The sequence below is a fragment of the Antechinus flavipes genome, chromosome 1, assembly GCF_016432865.1.
Source record: "Antechinus flavipes isolate AdamAnt ecotype Samford, QLD, Australia chromosome 1, AdamAnt_v2, whole genome shotgun sequence".
NCBI lineage: Eukaryota > Metazoa > Chordata > Mammalia > Dasyuromorphia > Dasyuridae > Antechinus > Antechinus flavipes.
In genome coordinates, this window is record NC_067398.1 from 142,242,144 (window position 1) to 142,263,307 (window position 21,164).

The 21,164-nt window shown below is 34.3% G+C and overlaps 1 protein-coding gene across 3 annotated transcripts in view; it reads right to left on the minus strand.

The window, feature by feature from the left end:
• The window catches only part of LOC127557716 (cAMP-specific 3',5'-cyclic phosphodiesterase 4D), a 650,198-nt gene that overhangs the window by 79,216 nt on the left and 549,818 nt on the right, over positions 1-21,164 (minus strand). For 2 of the 3 annotated variants that reach the window (XM_051991033.1, XM_051991028.1), the window contains exon 6: positions 7,014-7,100. The exons of the other annotated variant lie outside the window; for it this stretch is intronic. In XM_051991033.1, the coding sequence (XP_051846993.1) occupies positions 7,014-7,100 (87 nt within the window). The remainder of the gene's footprint in view (positions 1-7,013; positions 7,101-21,164) is intronic. 3 annotated transcript variants of the gene reach the window in all.

The window sequence follows — 21,164 nt, forward strand, 5'->3', positions numbered from 1 at the left end:
ACTATTAGCGGCAAATTATTCTATATTACTATATTATTATAAAAATAGCATGAACTTTATTATCAATGAAGGCAATGTTTTAAAATTACTGCACAAAGTCTGAATGATTTTGCTAGCACCCGATAAAAACCATCTGCTTCATAAGTTAACTTTTCTTTGTTTTTTAAGTTTCACTAAATATTGTCTAAGGTTAAGCAACGACCAATTCATATTCTGACTTTTCTGACTCCAGCTTTCCTCCTCCTTCTGTTCCATCAAACATCTACTCTGAGGAGGAAATGAACAAGTTTTTAAATGTTAGTAAAGCTTACAGAAAAGAAACTGCATTTGACCATGGGTGTGGTTTGGTCCTTAGAGAGTTCACTTCAGTGAAGTTTGATGGTATAAGTAGCTTATTTCTAACTTTTTACTGGCTTTTAAAATATTCCCATATACATGTTTATCTGATGGGAAATACATGAAGGCATTGGCTTTACTTTCAGAGAGCATATGTAACAGGTTTAAGCAGAGCTTGCCAGTGGCAAGTTACTGTTTAATTTCTAGGTATATTTCTGGCATCAATTTCTTGTTTTGAAGTACTTTAAAATCTCCTAAAAATGTAAAATTGCCTTTGGTACTTCTAAACTTCCAAAGGGAGGATACATTTTTTTTTTCCCTGAAAGAGTTTGATTTTTTTTTTTTTTTTTTTTTTGCCTCTCCACAATTTACAATTTTTCTGGGATTGCTTGAGGCCCTTGTAGGCTTTTAATAAAAACTTAATTTAATGAACACTGATGTCCTCTGATGGCCTGTAGGTCATCTTGTCACTAAGATAAAATGTCAGTAAGGTTTGACTGTATAAATTATAAAATTATTCTTATCTGAAGATTATTCTTATCTTAAGCAGCTAGTATTCAAATCATAAAGAGGTGGCAATATAATTCTTTAATTAAGTATCCACAGAAGGTTTGGCATAAAACTTTACCTAAGGGCTGGCTGCCTCCTGTAATGTGAGCAGGCTGGGAAGATTCCTCACCACCAACTATCTTCCCCAACCTGTCAGTCACCTAAATTTCACCATTAGTGATTCATTGCTTTGGGTGTCAGAAGCTTTTCATCTTGGAGAGTCCCTGGTTAAATGCAAATATCTCTAGGGGTAATTTCTTAGCATAAAATGTAAACAGGTTGGGGAGGAGCAGAGAAAGTGAAGTAACACAGCAGACTGCAGAAAGAGATGCCTAGAGGTGGTTAGGAATCTCTGAAAGGCAACGTGAGCTTAATTTCATCTACATGTTTTGTCTGGAATGGTTCAGTGCGATGCAGAATTTATAAAGGGCATAAACAATCCACCTTTTCTCTATATTACACAGTTTCCATTTGACATTTCTCTCATTTATAGTTGAAGCTGACAATGATTTCTTTTGAATAAGACAATGAATGAGGAAGGCAATTCCTGTCTTGGAACATTATCATCAGCTGATGATCAATAATGAGGTCTAAGATACATTTTACTCTTTTCCAGTACTTTGCTTACAAAGAATTGGACAGAGGGTTTTGCCCGGAAATGTCATTTAATTAAAACAAAACAAAACATTTTGCACAGCAAAGATAGATAGAGGGTAGTGAAACCACAGCCAGTTGCTATATTACTATTGTCTACTGTCCCATAGAAAACCCCTTTGAGGTATGGGACTTTGGGCTTCCTTCCTTCCTTCCTTCCTTCCTTCCTTCCTTCCTTCCTTCCTTCCTTCCTTCCTTCCTTCCTTCCTTCCTTCTTTCCCTCCTTCTCTCTTTCCTTCCTTCCTTCCTTCCTTCCTTCCTCCCTTCCTTCTTTTCCTCCCTTCCTTCTCTCCCTCCCTTCCTTCTCTCCTCCCTTCCTTCCTTCCTCCTTCCTTCCTTCCTTCCTTCCTTCCTTCCTTCCTTCCTTCCTTCCTCCTTCCTTCCTTCTTCCTTCCTTCCTTCCTTCCTTCCTTCATTCCTTCCTTCCTTCCTTCCTCCTTCCTTCCTTCCTTCCTTCCTTCCTTCTTCCTTCCTTCCTTCCTTCCTTCCTTCCTTCCTTCCTTCTTTCCTTCCTTCCTCCTTCCTTCCTTCCTTCCTTCCTTCCTTCCTTCCTTCCTTCCTTCCTTCCTTCCTTCCTTCCTTCCTTCCTTCCTTCCTTCCTTCCTTCCTTCCTTCCTTCCTTCCTTCCTTCTTTCCTTCCTTCCTTCTTTCCTTCCTTTTTTGCCTCATAATTCCAATTTTGAGTTACAAAAACATCTGGGCAATGCCACAGAATAATTTATGTATAAAATAAAGGGGCAGGGACTCTTAATGATGTTTTGGTCTCAAAGCCCTTCAAACATTTGGTGAAGTATATGAAGTATTTGATGAAAAGGGATCTTTTCTTAGAAGAATGTTTTTCAATTCATACAATAAAATAAATAGGATTACAAAGATTCAATTACATTGAAAGTTATTTTTAAAAAATCAGCTCATGAACCCCAGATTAAAATCCTTTTAGTCTAAGATTTCTAAAATCTATTATGATATTTTTTAAATTTGGGTTGACAATGTGAACAGGACAGTGTGAGAAGGGTGATGATTGTCTTTTGCTTCTTAGCACATGGAAAACACTTAATAAATTCCAGTTGACTTGACATGGGATTGAAATTGATCCAAGCAGACCTAGGAAAACTTTATAACAGTAATATTGTAAGGATGATCAATGGTGAAAGATTTAGCTACTCTGATAAGACAATGATCCATTGATTCAGTGATTCAAAGACATGGACCCAAAGGATCCATGATGAAAAAAAAAAAATGCTGTCACAACCTTCAGATGGAGAACTGATGAACAATGAAAGCAAAGTGAAGCATACTTTTAAATTTTTTTTTTATTTTTCTCATTTTTTTTGTTTGTTTTCTTTTGCAACATGGCTAATATGAAAGTGTTTTGTGTGATTTCACATGTATAATTGATAATCAAACTGCTTGCCTTCTCAAGGAGGGATGAAGAAAGAATGGAGGAAGACAATTTGAAACTCACTTTTTTATGTTAAATTTTTAACATATAATTGGGAAATATTTAATGAGATTTTTTTCCCCTGAGGCAATTAAGGTTAAGTGACTTGCTCAGGGTCACATAGACAGAAAGTGTTAAGTATCTGAGGTCAAATTTGAACTCAGATCCTCCTGACTTCAGGATTGGTGCTTTATCCATTACACCAATTAGCTACCCTTGAAATAAATGTTGTTGTTGTTGTTGTTTTTAATGAAATTTATCCTTTCTTCTTTCTCACAATTCACTCCTTTAAGACCCGTTTAATCGCTACTTCTTCCATGAAATTCATATGTATTACTCTGAGTCTAACAGAAAAAAAATCTCTCCCTTCTTCCCATAGCACAATGTACCTCTTATTCCATTTTCATATTGGGTCCAATATTTGGATTATCTGTGTAAAAAATTTATCTTCCCTACTGGGCTAAAAGATATATATCTTATTTGTTATATCTTCAAAGCTTCCAGAATGCAAGGAGAACATAGTAACTATTCAAACAATATTTGTTCAAGGAAAAGATGGATTATTTTTGATTGACTTTAATCAAATCATCTGACAGAAATATTATAGAAGGGATTCCTACAGTGAAAAGAAGCTAGAAGACCTTAAAATTCTCTCCAACACAAAATTCTATGATTCTAATATAAATTCAGTGGCTGTTTCCCATTTGTTATATAAGGAAATTGTAGAGAATAATAAAATTAATAAATATAAGTATTTAAATAGGTTATACTCTTTTCTTATTTTAATTCCCCATATCTCCCCCCTGGCATTTAGATTTGCCACTTTCTCTGTTTTCAAAATTACAATGCAACTTATCTCTGTGTTATTTTGTACTCAAAAGCTATATAATAACTTATAAACTGGTTCCTTTTAGTTTCAATTTCTTCTCCTTCCAATTTATTTTGTTGTTCAGTCATTTTTCAGTCAAGTCTGACTTCAAGTCCCCGTTTGAGGTTTTCTAGAAAAAGATAGTGGAGTACTTTGCCATTTCCTCCTCCAGCTCATTTTACAGATGAGGAAACTGAGGCAGAGTAAAATAACTTGCCCAAGGTCATAGCCTAATGAATGTCTGAGGACACATTTTAACTCAGGTTTTCCTGATTTCAGATAGAACCCGCTATCCACTGTGCCACCAGAAAACAATTACAATGCAGCAAATTAAACTGCCTTGATCCATTGTTTATAAAAAGTCCTACATTCCCAGGTGGTATTGCTCAGAGAACTTTTGGAAGTGAGTCTCTTTGAGAACATGTCTTCAACCTTGGCTCAGTAAATGGGCAATTCAGTTATTTTATAGGAATTTAAGTATGGGTTTAAAAACTTAAATGAGCTTCCAAATGGAGTCATAGGATCAGCACTTTAGAGCTGGAAGGGGCCTTGTAATCCAACCCCCTCATTTTACAGATGGAGAAAACTGAAGCCCAGAGACATAAAGGCAATAAATAAGCAGCAAAGTGAGAATGTGATGCCAGATTCTCTAATTCCAAAATCAACATTCCTGCTACTATAATAACCAATTTTTCTGACACCTTTTTTTGTTCTAGATCTATGATCAGCCTCTTCAAAAACACGGCATTAACTCATATGTATATGTGGGGGTGGGGTTTGTGGTGGTAGTAGTAAGGAGGACATTAAGGCCATTCTATAGCTCTATTTCCTTTGTAATTATTATTATTTATGCTTTAATATATCCAAGCAAAGTGATCTATTAGCAAACCTGTATTTCTTAATAGATATTTGCATTTTCTCAACAAACCTACTTTAGAAGGTTATCTAAAATGGCACCTTTTTCTTCTGCAATGGCATGTTTGGCCATTTGTAACTTTCCTAAGTGCAGAAAACTACTTTTCTGGCTTTGCAAAGCAACTTCTTGATAGATGAGGACCCAGGCAGAAATGCACTTACCAAATGAATGTATACAACAATTTATCACCCTGACAGAAGTTGACAGTCACGTCAACTTTGGAATCTTTAAACAGAATTTACTGCCATATTCCATTCCTCTCTCAGCTCACTGCTGCTGGGCAGGTGTGAGACTAGAATCCAGAAGGTGGAAGGGAACAGGAGACATCAAAACTACCCCTAAGTCACCCAATGTACTTCTCTTTCTTTGCTCTTAAGATACTATACCTTAATTCTCTTCATACATATTACATGGTTCAATCAAACTGGCTTCTTTGGTGTCCCTCTTATATGACCTTCCATTTCCATCTCCATACCTATTCACAAACCCATTAAGTATTCCTTTCTCATTTTCAGCTTTTAAAATTCCTTGCCTCTCTCTTTAAAAAAAAAAAAAAAAACTTTTTTTTTTTAAAATTTTCAAAACTTATGCATGGATAATTTTTCAACATTAACCCCTGCAAAACTTTTTGTTTCAACTTCCCCCCATCCTCCATCCTTTACATGGTAGAAATATATGTTAAATCTAATATATGCATACATATTTATACAATTATTTTGCTGCACAAGAAAAATCAAATCAAACAGGAAAAAAGTGAGAAAGAAAATAAAATGCAATTCTTTGCCTTTTTCAAAGAGCTACCTCCTACATGAGTTCTTTCTTGACTCCCAAAGTGGCTGTTTCTTTCCCTTCCATTCCTCTCTCTGCCCTAATCCCACCCCCACCCCTACCCCACCACCCCCCACCCAGTTCTGGAAAAGTACCTTGTAATTATAATTTTTTTCTCTACTTCTCTGTATGTATGCTCTTTCGCCCTCCCCTGATCACGTTAGCAGCTGTATCTTTATTTTTTTGGTTATTGCCTCCCAATCCTTGGTACTGAGAAGTACTTAAAATGCTTATTAATTGACTGAATCATTCCAAGTCCAATGCCTTTTCCTCTCTGCCACACTGCCCTTTTTGAAATTTAGATCTGAGGGAATTTACTCAAACTTAACAATGCTCAGAAGACCTCTGCCTTGAGTAATTTCCCAAATCCACAGATCTTGAAGAGCAGTGTGGTAAGGAATGAAGGCACAGCCTTCTCTTCTACTTCAAGATCCCCACTGATAGAGTGGAATTTACAGAGCAATTTGGAAGGGAGTTAAAATTGAAGGAAGGGTTTACAGGTTACCAGCATCTTAACTCAAATGATTTTTTAATATATCTACAATCAATTAGTATCAACTACCTGGGGGACAACTTTCTCTAAATTTAAAAAAAAAAAAATCAGGATTTTGAATCCGATGGGGGTTATCTTCTTAGGGACGTACAAAAGGCAATTAGCTGGGAGTACACATTAATAGCTGACAAGAGAGAGAGTAGAGTTTCCATCTAGAGAGAGCAATTTTGCTAAAGCTTCTCATTTTCAATTAGCTCCCTCATATCTCCTGAAACACAGGCTGGTAGAATATATAACTGGCAGAAACCTTAGAGATCATATAGTCCAATCTTCCCACTTTACAAACTAGTGAAACTTAAAAGTTAAGTGACTTGTAAACAAAGTGTGAGAGGCAGTTAGGTGTCACAGTGGATAGAGTGCTAGATCTGGAATCAAAAAGTCCCCTATTCAAATTCTGCTTCAAATACTTATCAGCTGTGTGAACCTATAACAAATTATTTAATCTGTCTGTCTCAGTTTCCTCATCTCTAAAAAATAGTAACTACTGCCCAGGATTGTGAAGATCAAATGGGATAACACTTGTAAAGCATTATGCAAACTTTAAAGTTCTGCATAAATGCTAGCTATTAAGGGTTAGAACTAAAATTTAAATGCTTCAAGATGATCAGTGGCTTGCAAAAACCTCATCATCTGGTTGACTCCCCAAAAATCTTTTCAACTTTTCAACTTTATTTCTGCTGCCCAATATTTGCCCCTACCTGGATAGTTCATAGAGTTTATGTGTTGGGTAGTCTCCAAAGCATCTCTTCCTGATCTGATGTTCAGTAGTCTATTTCTATTTTTAGTATTGCATTCTGTAAACTTTATATCACTAAGTAAATATAGTTTAATAATAATAATAATAATAATAATATGCCATGCTGCTTACCTCCCTTAAAGGAATGAGTTGCATGTCTTTTGTCAGGAGGGGTGGCAAGATCCCTTCCAGTTTCGTCTTGTGATGCCATTTTACCCACTATGCAGTAGATAAAAATCAATGAATGAATTAAGGAAAATACATACATCTTAACTCATAAAAATAGTTCTAACTCAAATATAATTCATTGTGTAGAACCCAGATTTTTTAAGTATGATTCACAACTTTATATGGGATCTCATAAACAGAACTGTAAGAGCCCAGCAATCTTTTTTTAAAGGAGAAAAACTTGTTTTCCAATCAGATATGTAAATTTATGTTAATGGAAAAACACAACATAATTACAACAGTTTTTGTGGACACTAATATTCATTTAGTGCAACCTCATGTTTCTATAACTTCCTCAGAGAATCAGGAGAAGGCTGTTCTGTGCTTTAGGCAAAATTTAAATGTGTGTTTCCCTAGTTCCTAAATTTGAAAATTTGGTTTGCCCTTCCTTCCCCTACTGTGCTTACCTAAGGGTTTGATCCTTCCCTTTACAAATGATACCTGACGGCCTAAAATAAGTATATAGGCACTATGGAGAACATAATTTTATGGCCCTACCATACACAATTTATGAAAATAATATTTTAAAGTTTCCCTCATTGTGATCACTGTGCTGTACCCTTAGTAGCTATTTACTCTGTACCTATCTCCAGTTCTCACTCCACTCCTATACTAATTTCACTAAAATCTGTTAAAAAACTGTCAACATGCCCATTTGAAATCTTTTATCCAATTCCATTTGATTTAGAGATGACAGGCTGAACCATAAATCATAGTTAAAATATTTCTTTGTGTCCTAGAGTAATGTACCAGATTTAATGAAAATCAGTCAACTCCTTCACAAGTTACCATGGAACACATATCCACATGTAAAATGCCACGTGGTAGAGTTTTAATCCAAGACCTCACTTCAAACAGTCAATTAACTTGCAGGAGCAAACTGTTCTCTAAGGTGCTGACAATTCTGAACTGCTTGCAAGGTCTGAGAGCTAGTCCATTACATCTTTCTATATAAACAAAGAAAGTGAAAATTGAGGGTTTGAATGAAGGTGGTAATTGATGCAAATCTTATTAAGGCACAGTGCTAATTAAATTCTAAAACAACAAAAGGCTAGGCTTTTTCCTTCTTTTGCCACAGTACATAGGGATATATTTTTGTGATAAAAAAGGGAAAAAGAAAAAAATGCCGTATGCCATTTGAAGTTCATCTTTAACTTTAAAATCAGGCAGGAACTTAAATATAGAAATCTTGGAGTAATAGTTTTGATGGGTTTCCTCTGGAAATTACATAGCATTCTGCAACAAGAAATCTCTATGGACCACCAGGGGAAAATATAAGTAAAGGCAATTAATCAATCCATAGACATTTATTAAGACCCTACCATCTGCACTATGCTAAGTCCTGGAAGCCATTCATGAAGCTCTAGTTTTCTGAAAATGTTTTGTGAAATAGGTTTTATACAACTGCTTCCATGTTTTCCCATAAGTAGAAATAAGATCCCCAATAGCAAGAACTTTATATGCTGATGAAAGTAATGTATAAACATAAAGTGAGAAAAGTGGTAAAAAAAATAATAATAATAATAATTGCTATGATCATCAGCCATTATCCTTCTAACTGCTTGTCTATCTATCATATTTCTTGGAGTATCTATGCTTGTAAGACCTTCCCATCTCACTTGTGAGAAAAGGTGAACTTAAAAAGGATTTCTAAGCTCTTACCAGGCTAGAATACAAAAATGAAATTTAAAGAACATTTGACTAAGTATCAGAAAGCAAAGATTATATAACCAATTTCATAAAAACTTGTAGAAATTGTCTTAACACAATATAGTCAATGAGTAGAGTAACCTAGTGTTTGATAAACAAAAAGACTCCAGCTTCTAGGATAAGAACTCACTATTTGACAAAAATTGCTGGGAAAATCAGAAAATAGAATGGCAGAAACTAGGCGTTGACCAACACCTAACACCCTATATGCCAAGATAAAGTTGAAATGGGTTCATGATTTAGATATAAAGAGTGATACTAGAGATTAAAAAGGTTTTGTACAAACAAAACCAATGCAGCCAAGATTAGAAGAGAAGCAAAAAAACTGGGGAAAATTTGACATCCAATAAAGACCTCATTTCTAAAATATGTATAGAACTGACTCAAATTTATAAGAATAAAAGCCATTCTCCAGTTGATAAATGGTCAAAGGATTTGAACAAACAATTTTCAGATAAAGAAATTAAAGCCATTTCTGTTCACATGAAAAAAAAATCCTCAATCATTATGGATTAGAGAAACGCAAATTAAGACAACTCTGAGGTATCACTACATACCTCTCATATTGGCTAAGATGAAAGGAAAACATAATGATGAATGTTTGAGGGAATATGAAAAAACTGGGACACTAATATATTGTTGATGTAGTTGTGAATTGATCCAACCATTTTGGAAAGCAGTATGGAACTATGTCCAAAGGGCTATCAAATTGTGCATACACTTTGATTCATCAGTGTATCCAATATAGATTGGACCTGTATTTGAAAGAGATCATAAAAAAGAGAAAAGGACCCATATGAGGGAAAATGTTTGTAACAGTCCTTTTTGTAGTGGCAAGGAACTGGAAACTTAGTGGATACCTATCAGTTGGAGAATGGCTGAATAAGTTATAGTATATGAATGTGATAGAATATTATTGTTCTATAAGAAATGATGATTTAAGAAAGGCCTGGAGTGACTTACGTAAAGTGATGCTAAGTTAAGTGAGCAGAACCAAGCAAACATTGTACATAGTAACAACAAGATTATGTGATGATCAATTCTAATGGATGTGGCTCTTTTCAACAATGAGGTGATTCAGGCTAGTTATGGTTTTGTGTTGAAAAAAGCCATTTGCACCCAGGGGACTGAATGTGGATCACAACACAGTGTTTTCACTTTTTTATTGTTTGCTTGCTTTTTTATTCTTTCTCATTTTTCCCCTTTTGATCTGATTTTTCTTATGCAGCATGATAAACATGGAAATATACATAGAAGAATTTTACATATTTAATCTGTATTGGATTACTTGCTGTCTAGGGGAGAGCATTAGGTTGAATGGAGGGAGAAAAAATTGGAACACAAGATTTTGTAAGGGTGAATGTTGAAAACTACCTTTGCATGTATTTTGAAAATAAAAATCTATTATTAAAAAAATAAAAGTCATAAAAAAGAAATTGTCTCATCAAATTAAATTAATCTCCATTCAACAAAGATTTATTAGGTGTTACAACATGCAAAGTACTGTAATTTCTTGGGAGGGGAAGAGGAGATACAATTCCTTAGAAAACTTTTAAGTTAAGAAAAGACTGATTCAAAAGCAGCTTGAAGGAGGGAGATAAGGAGGGGAGTTCAAGACTGACTTTAGGGAAAAACCCCAGAGCCGAATTTCACAGATGAAGAATGAAAATGGGATGAGTTAGGCTTATGAATATATTCCATGCATAAGGAAGTAATACATGCATTCAAAGGTGGGAGAAAACTTGAATAAAAACTGGCAATAGTGACTTATCAAGTTTAATAAGAAGAATAAGAATTCTGAATAAGAAGAAATAAAACTTTGAGCCAAGTTGATATCAGTGGGCACAGCTAAGACAAGTTAAATAATAGAAAAACTGTCCACTTTTCTCAATTCTTCCTTTCTCCCAAAATATTTGTGATAATTTATTACTCATTTAAATAGACAGATCCTCATCGAGGTATCTTTTGAGAAGCTGTTGTCTATTCTCAAGTATTTTCCCCAGTGATCTAAAATTTCCATTGTTTACATTTGTTATAAATTCTATACCAAAGGGTAGAGCATTTCCCTTCCAGGAAATGAAAATTAAAATGAACCTAATATTTATTTCATCAGCCCATGTGAGATTATGAAAAGATGATGAGAAATCAAAATATGAAATCTTCACTTCAATATGAAAACATGATGAAAAGTGAATTATAACATAGTTGTGAACACCTGTACATATCCATCTCTTCTCTAGCTATAGGCCCCTGTGACAGAATCAATCCCAGCTAACTTTTAAATTCTGAAGGCAAAAGACATAAGGAAGAAGATGGTAGGACTCCCGTTCCAATTGCTACATACAGAGAGCCATGGAGCTAGAGTTCCTATGATTCATTTATTTCTTCATTTAACACTGGGTTGCTGCATTTCTCTCTCTGTATGCTCAGCACCTAACAGCATGCTTTGTACATAATAGGTACCTGATAAATGCTTGTTGCTATTGTTTAAAGGCACCATGCTGGGAGACCTCAATATAGTGGAATGTTCTCCTTTGTCCCTCTGGAAGGCTGCTGGAGTTACAATGCTCCCTGCTGGGGCTTTGGAAGCAAAGCTTAAAGTTGGTCTCTCCTACTTGCTCAGGGACCTCTTTTTGCAAACTCCTAATATTTTCAAGGTTGGAATTGGATTGGCTCTGTTTCTGTTTTGTTCCTTCTCTCCTTCTTCAGCAGGGAAATTTGACAATTTGCATCTTGTTTTGTTGGGGTCCTGACTTTTCTTTGGAATAATGGAAGATGATTAATTCTCCTGAATATACTACTGCCTTCCTAGATACTAGTTAATCCATAACCATTACTGCTAGGAATTTCAGGTTAATCCATGAGTATCAGGTGTAACTTTTCTTAAAAGTATCTTCTTAGGGGCTATGAAAAAACAGGCATATTATATACATTGTCAGCGAAACTATGAAATATTCTAGCCATTCTGGAGAACAGTTTGGAACTATGTCCAAATCATCATAAAACTTCAACCCAGCAATACCACTACTAGGTCTGTATCGCAAAGAAATAAAAATTCAAGACTTAGGGAAGACCACTTAGATAAGTGGTCATTAGATAATGAAGGATCTTTAAAAAAAGATTGTTTGTTTCTAGCAATGTTTTTTATTAGCATACGTGGAATATCAGAGGTTTTTGTTTGTTTGTTTGTTTTGTGTTATGCATACTATATTCTGACTCTCTTTGTCTTCTTATTTATAGGATTTCAGAAGATTCTAATTTGATAGACTATCACCCAATACTTCTTAATTCATTTAGTACTAGAATTCCTGGAAGTATTTTTTTTTAATCATTTAAGTGAGTAAATAAGCAAACAAACAATTTTAAATCTAGAAACTCTGAATTTGAATAGAATGGCACTGCTAAGTTCCTAAGAACAGTTCATATGGCAGAAACAGGTTTCCTGAGTGGAAAAAAATTAGCAATCTGGAAAACAAGTTCTCTGGGCCAAGAAAAGCTAGATAATTCAGCACTCCAGTTTTTATTATTTTGTGATGTTATCTAGTATTAGTAGGGGAATCAGGAAAAATTCAGGTTACATTTTTACAGGATTTCCTTACAAAAATATGGCCAAATATGTTCAATTTGTGAAAAGAATATCAGAAGTTAATTTTCTTCTCTTGTGACAAGATCAGTTTTAATATCACTTTCTATCTAAGCTTATACTAAGGTTTACAGTTATAAGTGTCTTTCTCTTTTACAAATAACTCTGCCTTAAATCCTTTGGTTTTTTTAAATTGGAAATCACTACACCAAACCTTGGTCTTCTCTGATATTTTCCATAGCCTTTAATAGGCTTTTGATTGTCAAGTGACCATTTGAGTATTTCTTGACTAACAGTTGTATGTATTTTACACTTTAAAATCAGTGCAGTTTATGGCTTTTTTTACTACTTTTTAGGCCAAACTACTGTGAAATCCATTAAAAAGTATAAAAACTTTCCCCTCCCCCTTTTGAATATTTCCATCCATAAACTGAGTTTGTGGTACATATTAATCTATCTCCTTGTAATAGACCAGTTTTGGTCAAAATCAGTCAATTCTGTCTATTTAAAAGTGAAAAAGAGACAAAAGTCAAATGCTATTGATGGATATAAAATGACATCTCACTTAATTTTATTTATAACTATCATTTAATCTTTCCTTTTTATGACCAGGATAAATTGTAGTTGGCTTTAGTTTCATTTAATGAAAAAATAATTAATGTAGTTTATGCTTTCAAGAATATGTAGAAAATTTTATTTAGAGTTCTTCTTTGAATCTAATTGGATTAGAGGTGAGGTCTATACATGCCATTTCTATATTTATTGACAAGAAAAGATTTCCTCTGTATCAGCAAAGTATTATGCACTCTTGACTTTGTCCCTTTTAATTCTAAGCATTTTAGGAAAGATAAAAGGAACTAAACTAGTGTTGCTGCCTTCCCTCCCTTTTTAGATCTTCCTATTTGTATTTATCAAATTTTGGCATACTTGCTGATAGAGTCTTGTTAGAACAAGTACTTGTGAGGCTTCTGGTTTCTCTCTCTTTCCCTCCCTCCCTTCAAAAGTTCAAAATACACTTGAGATTTCAAGTTATATTAAGGCAGGAATTTATAGAAAAGAAAGAGATCTAAGCAGGCTAACACGCTCACTATTACCTTAGCTGGTACAATGTAGAATTTGGGAATCAAGAAACTCTGACTTCATGTCCTCCTTAGATACTTACTATCTTGATGGCCATAGACAAATCACCTTTCTCAGACCCAGTTTTTTCATCTGTAAAATGATGGGGTTGAGATAAATAATCTTCAAATCTCATTTTAACTCTACAGCCAGGATCCTGTATTGAATGTAGCTTAAGAAAATTATATCAATAGCTTTGCAAAATTATGCTGCAAAGTATTACATTTAGGAAAGACCTTTACCATCATTAATGATGTTGGTGATGTTCAGTCCTTTCAGTCGTGTCTAACTCTTCCTGACTCCATTCAGGGTTTTCTTGGCAAAGATACCAGAGTAGTTTAACTCTTCTCCTTCTCCAGCTCATTTTACAGATGAGGAAACTGAGGAAATAGAGTTAAATGACTTGTCTAGCAACACATTGCTAATGAGTGTCAGAGGCTGAATTAGAACTCAGAGATATAACTCTCCTTAACCTTAGATCCATTATATGCCTACTACCAGTAACAGTCTAGTGCCATAGTTTATTTGTATCAACAAGTTGTTGGTTCATTCTTATAAGAGGAGGCTGTTGGGTGATTGGTTTTCTCTTCATTAAAGGGTTTTTTGATTATTGTGGAACCAAAGATTGCTAGGTGAAAGTCAGCTACAATATTGTGAGGAACTAACACTTGAAAAATCATCTGTTTTAAAAGGAAAAAGAAAAAACACAACCCACACTCCACAAAGAACTACCCTGGAGCCTGCAGATACAGACATTTGCATTACCAGTCTGACTTGGAAGTAAATCAAGACTGGAAGCTGTTTTGATGGCCTTAAATAGTGGTTTCTCTGCCACAAAGGAGAATACCAGGCTTTCTTGTTAAGAGTTTTTAATTCCACCAGACCTTTGCCTCCATTTGTTTACATATTCCAACATATGGATGTTTACGTATTTGTTTCTATGATTCAATAGTCACAGCACACATTGCTCTTGTTATATCATTAAGAGCTGGAGATTTGTTTTTTGTTTTTGTTTTTGTTTTTTGCATTTTTTTTCTCATGAGCTATCGTTTAAGGCAGATTCCTCCTTAATTTACTCCACTCATCATCTCTGTGGAAGTCAAGTATACCATAAGGATTTATGTGGTTCTACATTGGTGATGTGTCAGAATGACATAAATGTTTCCAAGTGTACTCTATTTTGAAGCCCCCTGCCCCTCATTGTTTTCTCTGTATATACGCACAAAATAGATGGCACAACGAAAAGTTGGATAGGTGGGTGATCTGGTTATATAGTCATACAGATCACAGATATACAGCACTAATGCCTACCAGGGCCACAACGTCAGTGTGTTGTCTGTCTGATAGTTTGTAGGGTTTATAGGGTAAGTCTCCAAACACCAACATAACAAAGCCCTAAAACCATGTTTAGGTCAATTCCACCCACTCCCCTCATTATCCTCCTATCTAAAAATAACAAAACTAATCACTTACATGGCATTTTACTTTTTTTTTTTTAATTTGATCCTCTCAATATAACAGCTCTGTAAGGTAGGTACAATCTTACAGAAAAGTTAACTGAGGTTAAGTAATGTTGTCCATAGATACAAACTACTTAGTGTCTGAGCCAAGAAGTGTTGTAGCTTCAAAGAGAGACGGAACAAAGCAGAGAAGCATAATAAATATTAAAATGTCTCCTTTTTACTTACCATTTATTCATTCAACAAGCATTTATTAAATGTTACAGTCTATCCTAAGCCCTTGGGATACAAACTTCTCTCATGGTTTTTATGCAAAAATATAGTATTGTTCTACTTTTGGTTTTATATGTTAGCCAACTTTATGCTTGTGAACCCAAGAAAACCCAAGAAATCGGGGATGTGCTCTGAAACAAATGCAGTAACTAATTGAAACAACGTCTTAAGAATCAATGCAAACATTTAAGCAAAGATTCTGAAGATACAATTTTCCATTGCTCTTTGGAAACAAATCTATCCCCTCTATCCCCTTAGCCCTGAATTTCAAATTGGATTTAAATTAGTTCATAGCATCTAAATATATTAACAAGACATTCTTAAACCACTCTACAGACAAATTAATTGCTTAAATCTCGTGCCATAGGAAACTAGGCCAAAACTAACTCACTTGGAGCCAAGTTTCAAAAGTTGTGACCGGGCTGAAAACCCAAGTTTTGTTTTGAACACATGGAGTGTCATTGATCTCCTCAATGTGGAAGGGCGGTACATTCTCTGATGAGGTGAAATTTTCACTGCCTGGACTCTTTGAGTATCCATGCCCAGGGAGGTTTCACTTTGATTGGCCCAAGTTCTAGATAAGTCATTTCTGTTTACAGCAGAGAGAAGCATTAGTCACACAAAGGATCAGCCCTAGACATCATCTTTCTGAGTCACCAAAGTTCCCATTGCACTTCCTTATTATATTGCCTCAGGAAATTATCCTCCAGGCTACTAAACTTTGAGCCTTCATTCAAAGGATCAATCTGTAATTAGACAAGTAAGTTTCAGAGAAAAGGTCTGGGTTAGTGAGTACTTTAAGATGAAGAACAGTAATTAAACTTGATATCCATCATCAAACAAACCAATAAAACAACTTTAGCTGCTCTATCTGTCAAATTTAATTTGAAGCAGGGAAGATCAGCCTCTCCAGCCTGTCAATTTTCAGTCATTACACTAATAAAAATCAAGACAAACAGTTCTTTGAAAGGAGTTGAGAGAAAGTATTCAAAATAAGGAGAAAGAGTTAAAAGTTGAATGGAAATAAGATAGTATCAATCCTTTTCCTATGGAATTGAGGTCTAAATTTTATAGAAATGAAGATCATTCAGAAATCTGGAAAAGCAAGGAGAAGACAAGAATAGGTTGGTGTTTTAGGAGAATAAGAAAACAATGTTGAGAGGGAAATGAACTACTCTTCTTACTAGCTGGTTATGCTAAATTCTACTTTAATCATAGCAAAGATTTTAGTTGAGAGGTTTAAAGAAGGAAAGAGGTATGGTCTATACAACAACTAAGCTAAAAGAAAGACAAGAATTTGAAGTTTTAGAAGGAAGAAAGCAGAAATATGGAGATTATTTTGCTCCAATCAGAACATATTTAAAAAATAACAAATTATTATATACTCCATATCTAATTCATAATGATGAAAATTAAAAATAACCTGTCAAATTTCTTTATTCTATAAGTTTAGCTAGTATTTAAAAATCACAATTTCATGGTGTGGGCCAGGATAAACTAGAGATTTTATTTAAATGCATTTGCCATGTGACATTTATTTTGGCCATATACAATTTTTGGGAAAAATAATTTTACCCAATTATACTGAAGGCAAAAGCTATTTTCTCCCCATTTTGCTTTGTTTTTTCAATAACTAGCACACAGTGAGTGTCAGTTGATCCCGCCACTTGCTCTACTCCACATGTATAGGGCTGGCCACAATAGAAATACCAGAATTAAGATAATAAACCACTACACTTAAGTTTCTTATAAGCTTGAATTTGTTTTAAAAAAATGACAACAGAGACTGTAAACAAATAAAATATTCTAATTCCATTAGGTGAGTTCAAATTAAATTGAATCCACAAATATTTTTGGAATATTTATTAAACAAGACACTAGACAAAATCTTGGTGTATAAGTTTTGTTTTGCTTTCTCAATTCAAAGGAAATTACAAGAAATCCATTTTAAAAATTTTTATAATAATGCTTCTTTCTCAGAGATACTTATTAAGTGAATGTGATTACATTCAGCAGCTTCACATGAGACATTTTTGTTGCTGCTGTTCAGTCGTGTTTGATTTCTCATGACTTATTTCAGTGTTATACTGAATGTAAAACTCAGTAACATAAAACCAAAAAAGTAATTGAGAGAACTAGCAAATTATGTTTCTAAAAAATTAGGGATGGTAGGATGTATATAACAGTTAGCATGGCAAAGTATCTAGAAATCTGGTCTTAAAGCTGAGACTTAGGTTCAAAAATTGCCTCAGACTTATATTATATAGACTTATATATATGATCCTGGGCAAATCACTCAAGCTCTGAGTGTAAAACTGTGTTACAGAGAATTTGCCTACCTCCACTGGTAGAAGGGCTTTTCTTTTTTAGAAGTTCTCAAGATGAAAGAAATCTCAGGTCCTATCCCTATCCCCAATATTTACATATCCACCTATTAATGACTAGAAAAAAAATTATATATTAATTTTTTTATCTTTGATATGGCTATCACCAGTCACTTTGGCTTGGAATCCAGGGGATCAACTTTTAAAAATTGTTTTAAAATGACTTCAACACTCAGTAAATCCCACATTTTTCAAGGGCCATTTCCTGGACCTCCCATCACTAATATACTTTTCTAGTTCATCTCCCATTTTACCCTGTATACTTCTTGAATGGACATGGTTTTTTTTTTTCCTATTGTCTTCCACCACGAGAATGTGAGCTCTTTGAGGACATGGACCATTTTTGTTTTTCTTCAGATTCCCAGTGTTTAATATAGAATCTGACACATAGTAAGTTCTTAATATTTTCAGATCAATTTTACTTTAAAAATCACAATTTTTCTTATAAATTTGATAACTCAGCAGGTTGAATGTCAAATGAAGTATCCTTTTGTGAATTATTTACATTTTAAAATAATGTATTTTTTAAATGTATAAAAAATAAAACACATTAAACTATAATTTTTTGCTTTTTTTATTTGCATAGTAGTTTTGATTTATTTATTTTAAAAACCATCATTGTAGTCACTATGTAACTTTGTTCTGGTGACCCTCCTTTATAGTGATACTATATATGTTTTCACAATTCTCTTTTTTCACATTTGCATTTTTATGTCATAGAAATATTCCATTGTACTGATATTCTTTAAGCCTAATTCATATGGCATCTTCACCTTGTAGCTTCCCTGATCAATCTCTTAGTTATATAAAACTTTGATGCTTAACTTAAGCATTATACAATATACAATTAATGAGAACTCTTTAAAATTTTAAAGGCATGTGTTCAGTGAGACAGATCGCTACCCTTTTAATGCCTCATCAGATGGTCTAGAATTCTTAGTACTAGAGTTCAATCATGTAATGACAAACTATTCCAGACTTAGCTACAGTGGTATTTGCAAACAACCTATATATTTTCTATGGTGGTTTTATTTCTAAAGCACTTTTTCTACATTACTTTTGAGAACCTTGTGACTTAGGCCCTACAGATATTACATTTTTTAAAGGTAGAAAAATGCGACCTAGAAATAAATGCCTTGCTAGGATTGCAGTTAATAAATACTAGAAGAGAGATTTGAACACAGATCTTAACTACTAGCCCAACTTTCTATCCACAACATCATGCTGCCTTCTAATTCAAGCCAATTTTCCTTACAAGGATCAAGGAACATTCAGAACTTCCATGAGAGGGTGCTGGAGTAGGATTTCTGTGAAAGTTTCCCTGCCTCCATTTTTTGGCTCCTTGAGGTGTTATTTTTACTTTGGAAAATAGATTTCAAGGGACCAAAAAATTGGTGCAGGGAGTGGATGTTCTTATTACAATTCCAATCCTTATACATCACCCCTCACCCTCAGTCTTCCCAAATTAAAATAAATGAATGAACAAATAAATAAATAAAATTTCCTGAAAGTTCCTCTGTTCCCTATATTAATTTTGCCATGGAAAAGGGAGCTCATTTTTTGCTGATGGGAAATCCATTCCTCCCTCATGGTTCTGTCCCTGAGCAGTACCAATAACAGCAAGCATAACCAACACATTGCACAAGGCAATCCATGTGACTCAATCTTCCAGATGGCCCTTGTTAGGCTTCATCCAGAATCTACTCTTGGCAATACTAAAGTGATTTAGGGTGTTTTTTTTTTGGGGGGGGGGAGATAAATAACCTTCTATGTTAAGATGGGTGATTTAAAAGCACACTCAGTTGTCTATGGTTGGTCAAGCACATAGTGATGAGTCAGCAAACAGGTCATGAATTAATTAAGGCAGCTTCAACTCTACTGAACATTCCACCAAAGTAACTACATTAGACAAATAGACTTAAAAAGTTTCCACCATTTACTTTTGCTGGGGGAGTTGGGGGCAGAGGGGAAGAGAATGGAAAGTTGATTAATTAGTGGAAGGAAAATTTATCACCTGCAAAATCTTACAAAATTATTAAATAGTTGTATGAAGAGCATTTGTTGCTATTGTATGTTACTATAGAATTGGCAAGGAACAGAGAAGATGATAAAGGCACATAGATGGTTAGGTCCAGGATAAGACTGGCAGTCAAGCATATAGAAAAGACTGAGCATTGAATGGTAGGGCCTTGAAAAATAGAACAAAAGAATAATCACCAAGCCCCACTTTACATAAAATTAAAAGGAGAAAGAATTACAAATGAATCCAAGGAAAGCTATAAGATTCACTTTGTTCAGTAAACCAAGCAAATTCTCATTGTTTTAGGAAACTGGGCATCTCATCCATGGCATACGATTTCAGAAATTCATGCTGCTCTACCGGATGAAACCAAAGGATTCATGATTAAGCAATGGTGCCAGTTTCCACCATTCCTACCCAGAAAAATATCTGAACATTTTCTGGGATAGTTCAAGCAACACAGGGCTAAAATAAACAAGGTATGATAAATGTTGAAAAGCACAAACAAGACTTAAGAAGATGAACATTCTCTTGGTCATTGTTAAATGTCTGAGAGATACCCCAGTGATATTTCACAACAAGCAGAAAATACAGAATTGGAATTCAGAGGAGAGCTAGTGCAATTCGGGTTCATATTTATTATAGGTGTTCAAGCCAAGTAATGCATGAGTTCCCCACGACCAGTTCAATTCAACAATTATCAATTATATACAAGACACTGGGAATTCTAGTATCAAAACAATTCCTGATGTCCATCAGTTGGGCAATGACTAAACAATTGGTGAAATATTATTGTGCTAAAAAAATGACAAGCAGGATGACTTCAGAAAAATCTGGAAAGACTAATATGAACTGATACAAAATGAAATGAACAGAACCAGGAGTACATAGCAATATTCTGTGATGTAAAATTGTGAATGACTTAGCTATTCTCAGCATGATGATCCAAAATAAACCCAAAGACAAATGATGAAGTATACTATCTGCCTCCAGAAGAAAAAAAATGATATTGTTTGAACATGGAACCATTAACCATGTCATTTTTCACCTTTTTTTTGTTGTTTTTCTTTTATTTGAGTATTATTATACAAAATGATTAATATGGAAATGTTTTACCTGATTGTATATGTATAACCTATATCTGATTGCTTATATCTCAAAGAGGAGGAGAAATAGAATTTGGAACTCAAAATTTTTTGAAATGTTAAAAAAATGTAATCAGGAAAATACATACACATATGTATGTATATAAACATACACAATCTGTCTACATATATAATCTATATAGGTACATACATACACACAATATCCCTGACCTCAAGGAGCTTCACACATATAGAGAAAAATTAAGACAATTAACTTAAGAAGGGAGAAGGCATTAAAATCTGCAGAAGTCAAGACAGAATTCACATAATTTCAATATTGAGGGAAACTAAAAATTCTTAAGAAATGGGGATGGGGATAGCAAATGGATTATTGAGTTTGGGAAACTTCCAGTAGGATCAA